Below are 19,531 nucleotides of genomic sequence, written 5' to 3' on the forward strand. Positions count from 1 at the left end.
TTGAATCTCTTTCCGGAGCAGCGACTTTCAATGCTCGTGAATCTCCCCGCATAAAGTAAGTGTTTGTGAGAACGCAATAACATTTATTTTGCGTAGGGCGCTGTAGTTGATTGACGTCAGCAGTGTAAGGGATAGGCGATGGTCGTGTATCGATAAGCGTGCGATGCCCGTGGTGTTACACGAACATAAAGGAAGGTGTCACGCGGAAGCGAATGGCTGGTCAACATTTGAAGCACTATTTTATTTAATCTTTCAGTTTACACTCATACTTTGCACAAAAAACATGTTCCTCCGCAACGCACAATGGTAATCATGGAGAACTTGCGTTCTGTGTGTATGCTGGGGATGTACAATTAAATTAGATGGACCCACACCTTGACACACTTGGTTCGACATGCGTTCAAAATATGGCAGTGTTGTTCTCGTGTAAATAACCAGAGGTGCCCTGTGTGTTGTGCGCACCCTGATTCGTTTGCGTGGTGGAGGCCACGAGGCCAGATTTCTGAGAAGCCCAAGGGGATTTCGACAACCAGCACACGGCGCTCGGCCAACCAAAAAAAGAACAGCGAAATGAAATACTATGCGTCTATATAAATAGCAGCAACTATCGTAACAAACCAACAACAACGTGTATAAAAAAATAAAGACCCTCTCTGCTTGACCTGATCGCATTCTGTCACTGCTTTCTTGACTCTCACGGTAATCCCTCGGCCAACCAGTTTTTTTCGGGACCGAGCTGTCGCGCCCGTGACGACACGACAGCCGGCAACCCTTGTGAGCTCGAGGCGACACGACCGGAGGTTAAACATTCGTAAACTAGCGCTGCTTATATGAATTTGTTTTCTTTCAGGCCAGATGCGTCGCATTTTTAGCGCCCATATCACACCGAGGTCTCTGTCCCACGAATCAGCCACGCAAGAAGCGCGCATGACCCATCCGGGTCCGATACGGAAGTGAGTGATTAGGAATGCTGTACGCCGCGCTTCTCGGCTGGCTGATACGCACCGGCAGTGACCCCAGACAGAAAAATAGTATTCTTAGTTGAAGCATAGTTCCCTTTTATTCTTTGGTACTACCAGGACACGAAACAAAAAGAAAGCTATCGCCTCGGAGGCAAACACATCCTGGAGGCGCAGACCGGGCGGCGCCTTTCCCCTGGCACACGACACGGGGAAGGCAAACTCAGTTGACGAGGCGCTGAGCGAGGTGCGCCCCGACACGAAAAACGAACAAAGCCACACGAATACTTGAAGCTCGAGAGAGAGAGAGAAACATGGGAGAACAATGGAGTATTCCATACAGACAGTTATGCATATGAGAGAGAGAGCGTCTGCATTATGTGTACATATATGCTATACTTGTAAGGGAATTTGAATTGAGCAGAAAGAAACGTTCTTAACATTAAGTGACACTACTGTACACCAACGTTTTTTTTTTTGTTTGTTTACACCAAGGATGGTAGCCACCAAAATATCTCTGCGAACAAGATATACGCTTATAATGTATATCCTTATGTACAAGATGTTTTTAAGGGAGAGATGCAACAAGTTTTAATCTCTGTAGTATTTCCAAAAAGTAGCTGACAAAGCTTAAATGATTTTGGAGTAAATGTGAAACGCAGCGAATCGGTGTGACATCATCTGAGCGCATGTTTAAACGCTACTCGAGTGCAATTTGTTCAAAGCGACTGTCCAACGCTGTCGCTTGACGTTACACGACGTGAGCGTGCACTCTCTCCCGAAAGAATTATGCCTTGTCAGCGATTTCCTGAACAGCTCCGACGCAACGCTTTTTCAATTTGAGTAAAGTTGGCAGAGGCAATTCGGTTATTCGCGCTAGACATCACATCTAGAGCTCAGCTTTCTTTAAATGGAAGCTTCACACAAACGTCATGACATCACACATAGACTATACAGCGTTCTTGCTGCCAGCACAATTCATTTCCGAGTCATTCACAGAGGAACAAAAATTAATTATCTCCTATCTATAACTGCCCCCAAAAATAAAACAAGTGACTCAAGTTGGCAAAAATAAGTGATATTTAGCTATGATGCTGCAAACAAAAATAGGTGCTTATAAAGCCCGAGCAACGGCACAGAATTCGAGATTCGACTTGCCATTTTGTAAAACGTTTCTAGGAGACCCCGTAGAATGTGCGTTATGTACAGGGTAATAATATCTGTGATGGAGATGCCGACCTAAAAACCTCTTACAACAAAACGCCACCAACGCCAGTGAAACAATGGGAGAAAAAGTGTGACCGTGGTAGCAAAGCAAGGGCGTCTCTTTTGTCGCAGCTTGCGGGCGGGGATTGTTTGCTGCCTGCCGCTTCACCGGAGGCCTTTGGACACGTGACGCGGTTCACTCGAGTTTTCTCCCCACCACTCCAATGGCAAGCACGTAAGAGCGCGCTTTGTTTGCAGCCGGCTGCTAGAAGAAGTGGGGCACGGAATGTGTTGCATTATTGGCATGCGTCTTCTCTCCCTTGCGCTGCAGCGTATAAAGACTGTGACCACTGAGCACTCGGCAATCTCCAGAGATGGGCGTCTTTTTTTCTCGATCGTTATGAAGACTGCTCGACAGGAAAATGGGGGTGGTAGTAGAACATCCAAGTCAACGTTAATGACACCAAAACCGGCCAAAGCCAACGGCAGACAGACAGCGCGGCGCACAACTTCGACAAGAAGCATATTATCGTTTGCTGATATTTTTAAGCGGTTAAGAACTTATCACCCATCCTCGGAGAGCTGCCTTTTTTTTTTTCCTTTGTGCGCCACACTAAGCATTCGAACATAACACGTACAGAAACACGCGTGCTCAAAAGAGAACGAGTCGAAAATGAGGTTTACCCCTGGCCTAGGGTCGACACGGCGACTTGCTCGACAAAGTACGTCGTCGTACAGCAAGTTTCGGAAATTCACTTGCTCTATACCTTTGAGGATGGTGTCCTGCTGGATGACGCAGTCACCGTGCCGCCACCCTATGCCCAAAAACAAAATGGTTTTTTCATTTCGAAAACAAGGAAGGTGGTGGGGTTTGTGTGGTCGGATGTGTGGATGAGTGGCGGTGACCGCGGGGCTCAGGCGCGCGGCGTCCGGAGTACGAGCCCTGCGGCCAGCCCCAGCAACAACACGGCGACCGGTGTTGCCGGCGCGGCGGCCGCCGAAGTCATGTCCCTGCGCAGCATCATCACCTTGCTGATCACGTGGATGACTCCGTTCGTGGCCTGTACGTCGGGGCGCACGACGACCGCCTCGCGGCCCTCCCACAGCAGGTGGATTTTGCCTGAAAACAAGAAAAGCAGCGTTCTAGTGGAGGAGGGGGAAGAAATAAACGGAAGGGCAGGGAGGTTAGCCAGTTCTCAGACCGGCTGGCTACCCTGTGCTGGAGGAAGGCGAAGAAACGATGGTAGACGAGAGATGTTGTAAGAAAAAAAAGAAAGGGTGAAAAAAGTAGAGAAGAATACGATATATGGCACTGCTTAAGGTCCGTCTCTAAGATCAGTTGTCCGCAAGAAACGCAAAACGCTCTCAAAGCCTTCTGTCCTGTGGGCAGTCTCGGCCAGTGTCCTAAGAAGCTTTCCACCGACGACGGTTGATTGTCATGTCCATCTGACACTTTTGAAAGTTAGTTTTCTTGGCACAGTGAAGCGAACACTTTCGTAGAGAAGATGGGTGTTTGTTTCCTCGCAGCTACAGTTATTACATGTCGGGCTGCTGGCCATTCCGATCCGAAATGAGTAGGCATTCGTGAAGGCCACTCCAATGTGCGTAAGAAGACAAATAGGTAGATGCTATTTAAACAGTATCGACAACCGATTATTCACTAAATGGAACGTATAGTTACAATGATGAAAGAAATAAAATGCCATCAGTTAAGAACGCTGGCGAAAATGCAATCAATGATGCTTGACAAAACGCCACCACTCTGGCTCAGCCACTCGCTGCTCGATTTTTGATTGGTTCAGAGGTTCAAGACTGCAGTCTTGAACCTCTGAACCAATCAGCTGCGCAGGAACAGGGCGTCAGCTTATTTTACAGGGCAATGTCAATATGATCACACATGACCTATATATGGCGACGGGTAGGCCGCGCAAGCAGGTGTGAACATCGGTCAACCTGAGTCGCTTTTTGGCGGCCAGTCGAAAATGGTCGCGCGACCGATAGTAGCCTATAATTACATGCTTCCGCTGCATTTGTGTATGCAGCATGCTCGTTAATTACTAACTCATCCGGGATCTCAGAAATGCCTAGAGTTGTCTCCTCATAATTCTTAAAGGAGCCACAGACGACCGCCAGACTTACCGTTAACATTTCGGACGTCCATCTTGCCTCTGGCTGTCTCAATGGACTTCAAGTTCTCCAGCTCCATTTGAGGTATTTCTCTTCCAACTATTAGGTGACGCTCAAGAATCTGAGGGGAAAAAACAAGAAAGAAAGGAAAACAAGGTTATAATGCAGCCTACCAGATCTTCAGATAGTTTTCGAAAATCCTGCTTTCCGGACCTGTATTATGTTGTGTCGGGCCGGCCCGGAGGTAGGCCTACACGGCCGGACGCCGACGCGGACCACAGGAATGTACACGGCGACAGTTGCCGAGAAAGAGCTCCGGCCGTTGCGTCCTACTTTATTAGAGGGACACTAAAGTGAAACAGTAAATCAGTCAAGACTGATGAAGCATTCTTTGAGAATTCTATTCTCGTCGACCTCGCCGCCATTGGTTCTTTATTGGAACAAAAAAAAAAAAAATGTCGACGTACCAACTTTGAATTTTTCTTCGATACTTCAGCACCTGAATTTCATAGTGACGTCACGGAACGTAACGAAATGGAAAGTAATGTGATATACTTTTGCAGATAAAGAGTTATTTAGGCCCTAAGAGGCGCCGTTACAATCTATGACGTCTCGGAAAGTTTGCGCGGAAACTGCAAGGCAACGTCGCCACCTGCATTTTATTTTTGCATGTTTTCTGCCTTACCAATCGTCTTCTAGAAGCAACAGTGGTGCATTTGGTGCTGCGAAAGAGAAATTTACTAATACGAGAAAATCGTGTTTCTCTTTAGAGTCCCTTTAAAGCGAAGCTTTCGCTGTGAACCCCTCCGTGTTTTCGGGACCGCACCGCTCCTGCCGTCTCGCCAAATAGATTACACTTAAAAAAACAACAACAACAACTGACAGACCACTCAACCAGTGTGAGATTTAATGAACGCTATGTTACAATTATACTGAACCCTTTGTTCATTTTGAAAACATCCCTTCCCACGTCCGTCACGTGACTTCTGGGTTATACCTAACTTCTGTTGCCACTTCCAGTTGACTAAGTGACTTCCGGGTACGGATTCACGGCGTTACGTCCACTTCCTCTTTCTACTTCCGCTCTGCAGTTCAAGTCTGGCTTCCACTTCCCGTCTGTAAGGTTACTTGTGATATCCACTTTCGGTCTGCACTTCCTTTCCGCGTATATAGCCAAGCAAAGGAAGCCACGTTCGGTGAGAAATCATCGTCGACACCGTCAACGCGTCACAGAAATTGGGCACAACCAGGGCTTAAAGTGAGGGGGGGCCCGGCCCCCTCCATTTTTAAGGAGGGGCCCGGTCCCCCCTCGGCAGTCCGACGGTGGCACTGCAGCACCCATTTGACAAGTGCTGGAGTTGAATTTCTTGGCAGTAGTGCTTTGTGCGAGGAAATTATACTCTGCAATTTTCCGAATAATCATTTAATCGCGAATGTTCGGTTGACAGGGTGTCAGCAAAACAGAAGAAAACAGGTATCGTCGTACTGTTGAATACAATTCACTGAGACATTGAACACCACGGGCAACGCCTCCTGAAACCACGGGTCACCACCCTGTTCGACAGAACGTCTTGGCCCAGCATATACTGTTCAACGAGGCACCTGAGTGTGAAGCTACCTGCTCGTGAATCAGTAATGGTTCACCTTGGTCTGTTTAGTTTGCCACTCAATTTTCATTCTTTTAGTTGTTCATCACAAGTCTGCTGTAATTGCAAAGACGCATGTATTTTGCCTACTTTATTAGGCAAGTGGTAGTGAAAATAAAATATAGCATTGTCGTGCCTGAGGTTCTGAATCCAGTGAATCAACTAATGTTACTTACTTTTAGCTCACATATCTTTAAGCCTTTACATCCCGAGTTATTTTAGAAAAATCGTTCCCAAAATAATTTCATTTAATGCTTGATTGGATTGACACGTTGAATAAATGCCCGAAATACATTCGGAATAACATATGTATTTGTATACCATTTATAAGCATCCATTGCTTGTATAATTCATTGTTCAGTTCTATAGACAGTTGGCTTCACTGCACTGTGATCATCGCAAACACCTCTCTTAAAGGGACACTAAAGGCAAATAACAATTTATGTCAGAGTGAAAGCTCAATGTATGACAACGTCTAAAACGGCAATATTATCAACAGCAGTACCCTACTTACCGAGAAATTGAGCTAAATGTATCACACGATGAGCGCCACGAGTGGGACATTTTGAAAGTGATTCTGATGACGTGAGAGAGTCCGACTACAATCAATCACTAGTAATCAAGCTAGCTGCAATAAACAAAGAACCTTCCATGCATCAAGAGACGTAATAAAATGCTGCTTGTTCGTTTCTGTTTGATTCATGGAAAAAAGAACTTCTTTGGCGTTGCCATGGGGAACGGCGCGGGTGGTTCAAAGGTTCCGTTTTCGCCGAACTGCGCTTCGCCCGGCGCCCTGCTTCGCTCACGCGGTCGCACCTCAGTGGTAGTTTCGGTATCGCGTACTGCCGCGTGTGTTTTGCACGCTCGTGAAAGTCGCTCTGACAGAAAGTTCGACAAAATGCCAAATGCATATATTGCCGTATGCCCGAATGGTGCACGCCGCCAGTGCACGCCGCCGCGCAGTAAAGGCGGGCAACATCGGGCACGGCAACAGTGGCGTGAGAAAGACCGCTTTCAGGCGGGTGATTTGAGGAGTGCTAACGCGACACGGACCACTAAAACGTGATTTTATTTCAAAATAAGCACTTCCTTGGCACGAAAGTAGCACTATACGAGGCTTCAGGAGCGCTATTTCCACAATCAACGTCGACTTAATATTTGCCTTTAGTGTCCCTTTAATGCTTCATGCTTAATGCATAGACAGTGGAATCTCGTTGATACGATTCTGTATTATACGTTTTTCAGCCTAATACGTTCTTGTTGTATTCCCGGCCAACATCCCTTGGAAATAATGCATTTTCATGCGTCTAATACGATAATATTTTTGCCCAAAATTGGATAATACGACGTCGAAAGTGGATCTTGACCGATATATCTCGCCAGCTCGCACCGCGTTCCAACAACCCACGATCTGCGCCTAACAGAGCCGCTGAGGCCACAGCAGCATCGGTTTTGCTGCGAAAAGATAGCTGCTAGGCGATCTCTTTTCTTCGAGATTATATATATATATATATATATATATATATATATATATATATATATATATATATATATATATATATATATATATATATATATATATATATATATATATATATATATATATATATATATATATATATATATATATATATATATTATATGGCCCACTGAGCACTTGGCGTCGTGTATGCGACGGAGCTTCTGTCGCTGTGTGTAGATTCCAACAAGGCAAGTTGGATCTGCTGCAGTTACTTCAGATAGTTGTTGGTCGTTCAGTAGCACCACATTATAGCGGCGTACAATAGTACACAACATCTTTTTAACCTCCGCTAATGTCAGCGGGAACAAGTGCCACAGATGTGGCCACGCCACATAGTATTACACGAATGGGAAAAGGAAGGAAAACGGGAGAGAGGAAAGACAGGGATGTTAACCAGTTTGGCATAACCGGTATGCTACCCTGTACAGGGGGAAGGGATGGGGGAGATCGAAAGAAGAGTAAAGAAAGAGAGAAAGAGAGGGGAACACACACGCACACACATAACTTCACAGCGCAGAACGGCAGTCTTGTGCGGTATGCGGCATCATTAAAAAGTCTACAGCCGCTCGTGTAAGTCTGTTGTCCTTAGGAATTTGAGCAATGCCTTGGTTGCTTGAACTTTCGATGACTTATCAGGATGACATTGGAGAATCGTGTCTAGTGTCAACGGTCTGTTGTGAAGATGAGCGAGAGCGAATACCAGGGATCGTCTCTGCGCAGCGTAACGAGGACAGTCGCAGAAGATATGTTGCAAGGTCTCCTCGGTGCCGCAGGCGTCGCAAAGAGCGTTGTCGGCCATCCCTATTCGAAACGAATATGACTTCGTGAAAGCCACTCTTAGCCATAAGCGGCATAGCAGAGTGGCCTCTCTTCGGCGGAGTCCAGATGGTATTTGAAGTCGCCGCAACTCGTTAAGGTGGTGTTGCCGATAGTTTTGGCTTCTTGACGTATTCAGTGTTGAGTGCGAACTATTCTTTGCGATCCTTTGAAGCATGGCAGCAGCATCAGACCTTGAAAGCGGTATAGCCTCTTCCTTGTCTCCTTGCAAAGCTGACCGAGCAGCATTATCGGCATGTTCGTTGCCAAGCACGCCGCAGTGACTTGGCAACCATTGAAATGTCACTTGGTGTCCCTTCTCGAATGACGTATGAATGAGGTGTCTTATCTCGAATACCAGTTGTTCATATGGTCCATGCCGCAGGGCTGACAAGAGAGATTGTAGGGCTGCTTTGGAGTCACTAAAAATTGACCATCGCTGCGGTTGTTCGCGATTGATAACACAAAGTGCAGCGCGAAGAGCTGTCAGTTCAGCAGCCGTTGATGTTGTTGGGTGGTCGGTCTTAAAGCTAACAGTTACACCTTTCGCTGGGACAACTACTGCTTAAAGAAGTAGCGACCCGAAAATTCTCTATCTTGTTTTTTTCTGTTGCAAGAAGTAACTAATGACCCACTTATCACGGCTCGAAACGTCGTTTCCTCGAGCGCATGAAAGTTAATTATTTGTAGACGTTTTTATAGCGACCAGCTGCAGTTTTGGTTTTAGAGAGCACAGAGAAAAGCGCGACCAGGGATGCTTTATTGTAAACCATGGGTCTCAAACACGCGGCCCGTCTGGCTAGCGGCCCGCGGCTTCACGAGAAATAAAATGTTTGTGACTTGCCCTTTGTCTCTATCTTTAAAACTACCCCCCCCCCCCCCGCCTTTCCCCAGTGTAGCGTAGCACACCAGTTTTTCTAGATTGGTTAACATGCCTGCCTTTACTTTCTCACCTGTTCCTTCCTCCCTTGCTTAATGGTACTCGCATTATTTACTCGCCTGTTGCGATTAATGACGCTTTGTTAGGGTAAACTACAGAGGCGGGACTGGTCTCAAGCACTTTTTGATAGTGCGGAACCCCATGGGGCCACCATGTGTTGAAACATAACCGTGGAACAAAATCTCTATATGTCAGAATCGGCAACCGGATTGTAGTCATTCTGCAGATCGCTATCGATACGTTTCTCGAAACATGACGCCAAAACCCCTTCAGAAATGGTTCATACGTGAGGTGTGGGAAATGCGTTCTTTCAAATGGCAGCGTTAGGTGACATTCTGTTCCACAGCCCTCCCCCTCGCTTCTACCAGTGTCCCGGCCCCTGCGGGACTGCATTTCGTGACTGCGGCCCACTAGCTGAGGTGAGCTTGAGACCCCTGTCGTAAACCGTGCAGGAAGGAAAAAAAATTAGGCGTCGAGCAATAAGACTGAAGCCAGAAAAGCCAGTATCGGCCCAACTCGTGATACGCACGTCAGAGCGCGCGTTCTGTGCAGGCAAAGCTACGGCAGCGCAGACGCACAAACGTACTTGGCCAATACGCTGCGTGTCAGAGGCCATGTGTCGCGCCGACGCTCAGGCGGCTTCACGGAGCGTTCGCTTGTCGAGGCTGGGTGCATGACGTAATGCTCCCACCTGGCTTTTTTCCTCCTCCATGTTGCAATCAAGCACAGCCGGTCACGTGACCACACAAAACAGTGATGCGATGCCGCGCGCGCCAGCGTGTGCGCGTGAGCGCCGCGTTGACAACTGAGGCCGAGAGTACACGCAAGAAACGTGGCAGCCAACACAAACTCGTGACTTCAACGGTTCTTGGTTGTTCACATTAAAACTAAATTAATTTCGGCGTCTCGAGGCGCTCCGTTTTGCGATCAGTCGCGCAGCATACGCTTTAATATTTGTTTAAAATATGTTGTAGGCTGTATCTTTCTGTGCGTGTACACAGACATGTACCTCACAAGTTATCTTGCCCTCAAAATTTTGTGTCCGTACTCGTTTATTCGGGTCTACTTTTACAATCTTCAAAGTTTGAAACATCATTCGCAAACATGTTCTCCCAGGTATAATATTCTTTTGGGTAAAATCACATCTCTGACCAGTGTGAACTTCATTGTAAAGGGCGACATTGCTTATCAAGTTTTCTTTATCTCGGCTGTGTGTATTTTTTATCACAATTTTCCCAACCAAGCATACTTTCGTCGGACCCTCAGTATCGTCTGTTGATTTATTTTTTCATATAATCCAGTGAGACTCTTCAACGTGTACGTACGCCTGTAACACGTTGTGACTGGCGCAACATAGCGGTAGTCACTTTTGGCGCCGCAAAACCTGATTTCATTTTTTTAAAAAAAGTACGTATACCTTTAGGCCGCTAAAACAATCTGCTTTCAATGTTACGAATATAAATTAGCTCGGACAATTTCAGTATATAACCCGCTAACTTCCCAAGTAGGCCACACTGTGATGCTAATCAATCATCATGGAGGATAGGAAGCTATAGTGTTACAAATTATGAAATATTGGCTCGTTCACACTTGCGACTAGCGCCGGTCGAGCGACAAAGCGAATGGTCGCAAATGGTCGCAAGTGGCCGCTTTGGTGGAAGAGCGACTGCTCTGAGTCGTTCGCGCTGCTCGATTCTTCAATCGCGGGATTGCAGTCGCAAACCTCTGAGCCAATCAGAGGCACAGGACGTCAGCTTACGTGGCGACGCAGTGGCAGTGCGAGCGGGCGCGAATTCGGTGGGGAGACGGGTATATGTCGCAATAGCAGGTGGAAACATATCGATCGCCTTGAGTCGCTTTCTGGTCGCCAGTCGCAAATGGTCGAGCGACCGATGCCAGTCGCAGGTGTGAACGAGCCTGTAGGGAGCGTTTTCCCACAGTATCACCTATTACACACAGTACCCACTTTTTCCGCATGGTACCCGAACTGGTCCATGGACAGCTGTTTGTATTCAGACGGGAATTCGAGCTTGATGTCGTGCCAGGCGTTGTCACTCGGCGCGAAGAAGGTGTATCGCTTGTCGGTGTTCTTGAGCCGTTCAATCCAGCCCTTGTGCTGCGCAAAGCGCCTTGTGTCCCTGCGTAAAGCACACACTCGTGATCTCGGCAATATTTTCACACCGTATTGTTTAAATCGAGCGGCACATTCTGACTAACGCGTAGCAGCCTTGACAGATTCGAAACTGACCACAAGCCTGACGGTAAGGAAACGGAGCCGGGGACTGCAGAGAGTTAGCGTACGGTGATCGAATTAAAAAGTTTACAGGCATAAAATGGAATCGGCTCGTGCGAGGCAGCTTAAATGAGAGATCATCGGCGGAGGGATGCAGTCGACAGAGAATGTGAACATGATGATGATGATGGTAAGTTTAATGTTTCAGGCAACAGGATTAGGTACGAACTCGGATTGGTGATAACGAAAATATCTCGTGTTAGAATTTTTTATAAGAGACAGTTGCAACCATTCGTCATTTCAGACATGTTATTCCACTCACAAGTAATTCGGCTCGTGCTTGAAGAGCCTCTCGAAAAGATAACTAAGAGGGATAAGTTATTTATATTATTATTATTATTATTATTATTATTATTATTATTATTATTATTATTATTATTATTATTATTATTATTATTATTATTATTATTATTATTCGGGTTCCGAATCGAAGATATACAAATTCTGTCATTAAAGAATCATATCTAAATTTAATGAGGTAATGATGAGAAGGTTTCAATGAGGTCCGAAAGAAAAAAAAATATGTAGACCTCAATGTTACATAAACAGACAGCAATACGCGTTTACAGTACAGTTAGAGCTCTCTGTTAAAACTTCCAAGATTCTCAAGCATGTTTGATTTATTTCTCCCTTACTGTAATTTTACCATCGTCTCCAAGCAGCGGCACTCACTTGAGCTCGGGGTCGCTGCTGATCTTCTCGTAAATTGTGTGCGAAGGCATTCCGAGCACGCGGTCAATGATGTGGATTACGCCGTTGGTGGCTCCGATGTCCGCTTGAACGGCAGTGGCATTCACGCCGCCGCCTTCCACTGTCAACGCTGCAAGAGAGTGGTGTGATCACATAACGGGCACCAATTGGTTGCACGTGTGACGCAAGCTCTGGCTACAGAAAGAGATGACGACGAAAGATGCATCGCAGGGAAGTGAGCCGCAGCAGAAAACACGGCTCCATATCCCAAGGGGCGATCGAGTGGAGATAGAAAGGATGTAGACAGATAAGCCAACTGCCTGAAACATTGCTGTTGTCGTTGTTACTAACGGAACTCGGGAAACGCATTCACGACATGAGCGGTACGGCCACCTGCGACGTGTCATCTTCAAATCTTAAAAAGATCGCTGAATTGCGCGCAAGATATGCTGCAACCTGTGAAGGGGACAAAGGAAACGTACGGGATATCATGTCCACATAGATGAACTTCTATATCAGCCGCACTGATCAAGATGTTATGACGAAAATACTAAAATTACTAAAAAAAATGGGCTATAGGTCTGATTACTCATGCACCGAGTGATGTTTTTGCGCGCAATATGGATGTAAAAACTGCAGTGTGGCGGGTTTGTTAATAATACAGTGGTCACAGAGTTAAAAATATGTCGTCGGTGAAATAGGTGTATACCGTTTAAAAATCTACGAATACAGTTAGCCTTAAAGTTCACCAATTTTATTCATTGCAAGGTTGACAAAAACAGGATGAATATGTGAAGCAAACAATTACACGGTGCAAATTAAAAGTAATATGTAATTTAGTGAAAAAGTACTGGCAGTGTGCGGTCGGTCTATCAGGCAAATTCTTTAGACTAAATTTTATCGGAAACTACATTCTTTCCTTAATAGTACCAAGCTACTTAGCAAGCGTTTTTTTTTCTTTTCTAAAAAAAATCGCGTGTTATACAACTCCTGGACCAATGCCACCGTTACTCATAGGCTTCAACAGACGCAGTTTCTCGAATTTCTGTACTAAGCCATACCCAAACGAAAAGCGGTAAATGCTGTTCTCGGCAGGAACCATGACTATTTCCATTGCACAGATGCAAATGCGTATCCCTTTTCGAAACTGCCTGATGAATGCATCTCGAGAACTCGTCAGGCTCCACGCATCACGTGGGCGCGAAATGGTGACGCATATTGAGGTTGCCGCTATTATATAAAGCGCTCGTGCAGTGGCTGTTCAATAAAGGCGAAGTGTGGGGTCGATGTTGGAAGTGCGCACGAGTCAGTTCTTGGGCCGCCGGCAGCTGAGCTAAGCGAAGCTAGGAGACCAAATGACCACGCTCGGATGTCGTGCTTTCCCACAAAATGATATCACTGTGTGCCTCAGCGCTTCATTCTATTTCAATTTTCCTTTCGGGCACAACGTTTGACCTTCGAAAAACGACGGCGTCGCGTCGGCGACTGCATGGCGCCGCAAACACAGCGCGCCGGTCTTTTCATACTTTGGCGGGAGCCGGCAGCGTGTGATTTCGTCATATTCCGACAAAAGCGTCGTCGATAAACGCGTTTTTCGTGTCCACGCTCGACGTGGAGAGGAAGTCAGTCCCGTTCCTCAGGCGTACATGAAGCTCGTTCGGCCGCTCGATCGCGCGTTCGTGCATGGGCGTCACGCGATCGGCTAGTGCCTCGCCTCGTCCACAATGATCTGCCTCGTCACGCCGTATGAACGCTTTGCTACGAGCTAACATCGCTGCATATCTAGAAAAGGGGGCGGGGAGCCCTGTCGAAAGTATATAAGCAAGGTGTGTAATTTAGCAAGAGCAACATCATCACAAGTTGCTAAATGACGTGAGTTTTCATAATCGCACAGAATACACCTTCCGGGGTCGTTAAAAGCAAACTTGAGGGAAAAATTGATTGACTCGTCCGTGATCGAGAGTAGATGCAAGCATGAAATGGCTACCGGCAAAACTGATTGCTTGGAGATGATGCTAGCCACAATATTAATTAATGGGTGTAGTGCGTACTGGCAAGGACGCCACCACCGCACATTGTACCGTACTGTGCACTGGTCCACATGGACCCCGTTGTTTCCTGTCAATGTGTGGGATAAATCATGGGCTTTCCTAGCGTATGCCGCCACGATGCGACGCAGGCTGGAAACCTTACTGAGCCGGAATGAACCTGTTTTAAAGTAAACCTCGTTGCAAGTCTCGTCTCGGCCAAAAACCGGCGCCGCTAAACTCACGGACTTCTAGCGGCGGACTAAGCACGGGCAACGCTGTCTCAGTGCCAAAATATGACACTCTAGTATTGGTGCCCTGTATGCACCTTTGGAACGTCGCTATTGGAAATCTCGAATAAAACTTCAACGCATTGAAACTGCAGCTTCAGTGATGTTGTGAACAAACATTAAGAATTCGGAAGTAAAATTTTTTTTGCACCTTGTTCATGCAGTAACTAGCGTATGTTATTGGGATCTGTACAAAGGATTGGGGGCCAGATACCGCTTTTTTTTCAACTTTTGATTGGTTGCCCGGAATTTCTCGTTTCCGTTCCCGGATAACGGCGCTGGCCTTTGGCTCAAGGTCACTTGAAGGTCGCCGACAAAGGTGGCTAAAAGCAGTTCATGCTTAAACAACGGACGGACTACAATTATTTCTTCATGTAACGCCTGCGACAGGCGTTACATGGGCGGAAGGGGTGCTCAGGAAGTATTTTTACTTATGGCCAGAAACAGGCCGTTGACGAACTTCACTTGACAACTGCACTGTAACAAAAGGAAATATTTTAACGTTGTGGTTACGCCCGAGCCTAAAGAAAACGCACAGCATAAATTATAGGAAAGTGTGACTAATGCCACGCGCAGACAAAAATCCCGGCAATATTCCAAGTAGACTGCTAAGCCAATCATCGTGCTTGTACCTAAAAGTAGCCTGCATCCTTTTTGCTTTAGCGCAGCGAGAGTAGCGCAGCTGACTTTTGCAGCCTGGTAAGCATTGAAATGGGGCTTGAGCTACAGCTTCTGTCCGTTTTACTGCCCATTTCGACGCGTGTTGGAACGCATCCACTGCATCGAACTGTGCCACCGACACTCACTGCGTCCGTGTTCTCCCTCGACGACTCGCATGTAAAGCATACGCCGGCTGCTGGCAGATTCGCGCTCGAAGATACCAGTGCGGCCCGCGTCCAACACCTCGTCAGAAGCCACTGCCTCGTTCTTGATCATGTGTAACCGCAGCAACTGCGAGAGAAAAAATACAAGAACGCCTCATTACGTTGCTCTCCACAATAAGAGTCATTTGCCCGTCTCAATCACTATTCTCTGTGCAAGCAGACAATCTCCATACGAAGCAAAAAAAAAAAGAAAAAAAAAAGGAAAGACTCACAGGGGCTTTCTATCTGGCCCGACGGAGTTTCACTCCGCCTAACAAGTTATGCAGAGCCCAAGCTGCCACATGGCGGCAGCTACAGTTACACTTATTCAAACCCGCTAGAGTATCGTAGATTCTACCCTGATATGAATGACGACAGCACTTGCAAGGTCTGCGGTATAGAACCTGCTACATTCAAACGCATGCTCTGGAAATGCGAAGCTAATACTAAATAAATTAATCCTGATGTTCGCCCGGCGAGGTGGGCCGATGCCCTGCACAGCTCAGAGCTCGCCGACCAAATCTGGGGCGTCCAGCAGGCCCGCGAAGCGGCGACTATAGGCAAGGCCTGGACGTGAGAAGCCCGACGTCCCGACGTGAGAAGCCTGAGCCCGAGTCACCAAACTGCAGGACACTCAATAAAAGATTTTAACAACCAACCAACCGTTGGTTGTTAAAATCAACAAAGTGAGCATAATACCTTACAGATGTGTAGCGGTCACCTCGCTTACCTGCAGGGAGGCGAATAATGGCGTAGTGGGTACTGTCCTAATTCACAAAAATGATGATTTATGGCGTAGTCGATACCTTGCGGAAAGCCAGATATTCAAACACAGTTGGCCTTGCCCCAACACGAAGCTTCGCTCAGAATTCGCATTAGAGTATCGTAATCGTCGCTGAATTTTTCTTTTTTTTTTTTGGCGATATGTCCCACTCGCATGGGACATTTCGCCTTAAAAAATGCCAGGCCTGCGCGGAAAGCGCAGCACAGTCACAGCGAAAGCTCGAAGAGCGGCATTTCTAGAGCCCGTTACAAACTCTCCTTTAGCTACTAATACAAGTACACTAGCAACGTACCCACTACGCCACAAATCATAATTTCTGTGAAGTTGGGAATCACCCATCACGACATTACTCCTCATTCTGCGGAGAAGCGAAGTACCATCTGTAAGGCATTATGGGCAGTTACTTGATGCGACGGCTGATGACGATGAAGAAGTATGACTTAGCCTTTTGTAATGGGTTGGAAGCTTTAAAGGACCCACCAGTTACGTAATTCGCATTGTGTGACGCTCGGTCATTATTTCACTCTCCCACCACGCTTTATAACATACGCTAACGTGAGAAAGAGATAGAGAGAGGGAATTAACTTTATTGAGATCCTGAGCAAGTGGATCATGGGAGCCTTATGGGCTTCCTTGGCAACCAATAGAAGTGCACTTGCGAGGAACCCACTACGCTATAAATCATCATAATTTTTGTGAAGTAGGGAAGCAGCCACTATGCAATTTTTCGTCATTCTGCGGAGAACCGTGGTACCTGCTAAACACCTGTAAGGCATTATGCAGTTTGTTGATGCTGTGGCTGATGACGATGAAGAATTATGGCAGAGCCCTTTGTAATGGGTTGGAAGCATTCAACAACCCACTCGTTGCGCAATTCGCATTGTGTGACGCCTGGTCACAGAATTCGCGTTGTGTGACGCTTGGTCGTTACTTTACTCTTCTACCACGCTACATTACATATGTTAATGTGGTTCCTTCCCGACATGAAGCCTGTATAGGGCCTTTTTGCGAAGCAGTTCCAAGCACAGGCATGGCTCTGAGGTAGAATACTGGGCTCCCACGCAGAGGGCCCAGGTTCGAACCTCGTTCCATTCTGGAAATTTTTTCTTATTTCGTTTTTTTTTTCTTATTTCGAGCGATAGCGGTTACGGACACCGGCGGTAGCAGCGGCGGCGGCGGCGGCGGCGGCGGCGGCGCCAAAAACGGTCCTTGTTGTGATCTCATAACAGCTTTCGCTGTAAAATATAGCGGTCATGAGAGACAATAGCGAGTTGCAGCTGTGCGTAAAACACTGGCTATTTTAGCCAACTATGGTTAAAATATTTTTTTTTAGTTGTGGGCTAATCTGTAGTTAATCACAAATATTCAAATAACTTTCGGCATAAAATTATGAATATTAATGCCCGATTAGTGCCTTATTTGCTATTATCTCAAGGGTGTCATCTCAAGGTACACGAACTCAAAAAGTGCAAGAAATACGGCCTCTTCCGTTTCACGCTGTCTTCCTGTACAGCAAATTGTAATTATGACCACGTGATAAAGTCATTTCGCGTATTTTTTTTATCACCGTTTTCTTCGGAACATGTGCACGTAGTACTGCATCCGCCCGTTCTATCTCTTTTACGCTTGCAGCCCACGGTATACAGCAGGTCCGACCTCGAGTGATCATTAGCTGGCATCGCTGAATGTGCGCATACAATTATGTTCCCTGCACCATACATAGGTCAAAGTTAGTCACCGTTTTACGCACCATCCAGAACTACACAGGCGTTCGTTCAAACCAGTAGTGTGCAGGGAGTGTTCTGAGCCTGTTCATAACGATTCCTTTCTCCCTCAGGACGGTGTTATAATAAGCATTTTAATATTACGGTGGATAATTTACCAGGAGGGAGAGCGAGAAAACAAAACTTCTATTGCACCTCTTCTCTAAGAATTTTATGATGACACTCACATATTTTGATCGTTACCGCTGTTCCCGATTGTAGCAGCTGACGTGCACCACTCAAAGCCTTTCGTTAACCAAAAAGCGCCCAGGATTTAAATGAAAGTGCAGTACGCTACACCCCAAAATGATGCTCTTAGGTATGTATATGATGTGTGAACGTGGACCGTGACTTCAAAAGTTTATCCCTTGGTATTTTTAAATGCGAGCGTTCAATCTAAAGTACCTGCGTAAGTCCAGACGTGTTGGCCTTCAGTGTGTCCAGCACGCTTGCTGGGATCACTTTCAGTGCTTCATTTGTGGGCGCAAATACGGTCTTGGGCTGGGTTCCATCCAGGTCCATCAGGAAATCAGGCGAGTAGTCCACTAATCGCATGAAGTCTCTGGGAAAAAAAAGCTTTTCGTAAGACCGCGCGTTATAGCAGCTATATTAACATCACTGCTAATGTCCTTAAATGACGGCGGCTAAGGCACTTAGAATCAGTTAATACGAGCGTTCAAGTATTACAGTTACCACGCTTGCCAATGACGCCATTGTGAGAGAATGACGTTATGGACGCAAATGGTAATGAAAAGATGGGCATGCGAACATTAACTTAAAGGACTTAAAATCAACAGATAGACATGCTGGCACAACGCAGTTTCAATATTTGCGGACCAAAAATGAAAACTTGCCTGCAACATCTGTTTTACATTTCATCGCATTAGCTTTTCGTGTACTTTGTTCGCCAATGTAGTCTTGTTTCCACCGTCCGGTGACACTCCATTACCAGGCACAAGCAACGTCATCAGTGGGACCCATATTTAGAAGAGGATCTGCCGAAAGGGGCAGTCTGCACGGTTGCCTTTATCACGCTGTCACCTGTGGCGTAGGCAGAAATTTGTTTCGGGGGGGGGGGGGGGGGGGCACGCCCTTTATCCAACGTGGGGTCCGGGCAGGTAAGTGTGGTCGAGTGTGATTTTGTGCTCTGTATCCCATGACAGAAAAGAAATTCGGGGGGGGGGGGGGGGGGGGGCACGCACCCGGTGTGCCACCCCCTGGCTACGCCACTGGCTGTCAGCCGATCTGCTAAGAATGCAACTGAAAGACGAGAGAGAGCAGCGTCGCGAACTGTGAGCATGAAGTGTACCGAGAAACACAGTAGCCGACGCTTGTCGAACTGGCCAAACCGGCGACAGTTGTAAACTCACTCGAGGCGTCCGTGGCGCTCCCGGTGGAAGAAGTCCTTGATGGAAGTGTCGACGACCATGAGAGGCTTCTCGATCAAGTGGACGACGCCATTCTTGACGGGGATGTTGGGCTTGACGATCTTCGACAAGACCACGCCCTTCTGGCGCTGCGGCTCGGTCGACATGGTGTTGCTTTGCGCGAACACTGCGAACCACGTCCAGTACGAACCGATAAGCGACCAGCCTTTTCTCATTT

General features: G+C 46.8%; 1 protein-coding gene across 1 annotated transcript in view; it reads right to left on the reverse strand.

Moving 5' to 3' along the window:
- Positions 1 to 222: 222 nt before the first annotated feature.
- LOC119393201 (fasciclin-1) overlaps positions 223 to 19,531 on the reverse strand; it is a 67,313-nt gene continuing 48,004 nt past the window's right edge. Inside the window, exons 7-13 of the mRNA XM_037660051.2 lie at positions 19,297 to 19,480; positions 18,332 to 18,488; positions 15,323 to 15,467; positions 12,182 to 12,329; positions 11,183 to 11,354; positions 4,305 to 4,413; positions 223 to 3,285 (exon numbers count right to left, since the gene is read on the reverse strand). Of these exons, the coding sequence (XP_037515979.1) occupies positions 3,080 to 3,285; positions 4,305 to 4,413; positions 11,183 to 11,354; positions 12,182 to 12,329; positions 15,323 to 15,467; positions 18,332 to 18,488; positions 19,297 to 19,480 (1,121 nt within the window). The 3' untranslated portion in view covers positions 223 to 3,079. The remainder of the gene's footprint in view (positions 3,286 to 4,304; positions 4,414 to 11,182; positions 11,355 to 12,181; positions 12,330 to 15,322; positions 15,468 to 18,331; positions 18,489 to 19,296; positions 19,481 to 19,531) is intronic.

Source organism: Rhipicephalus sanguineus, chromosome 5 (genome assembly GCF_013339695.2).
Source record: "Rhipicephalus sanguineus isolate Rsan-2018 chromosome 5, BIME_Rsan_1.4, whole genome shotgun sequence".
NCBI classification, from domain to species: domain Eukaryota; kingdom Metazoa; phylum Arthropoda; class Arachnida; order Ixodida; family Ixodidae; genus Rhipicephalus; species Rhipicephalus sanguineus.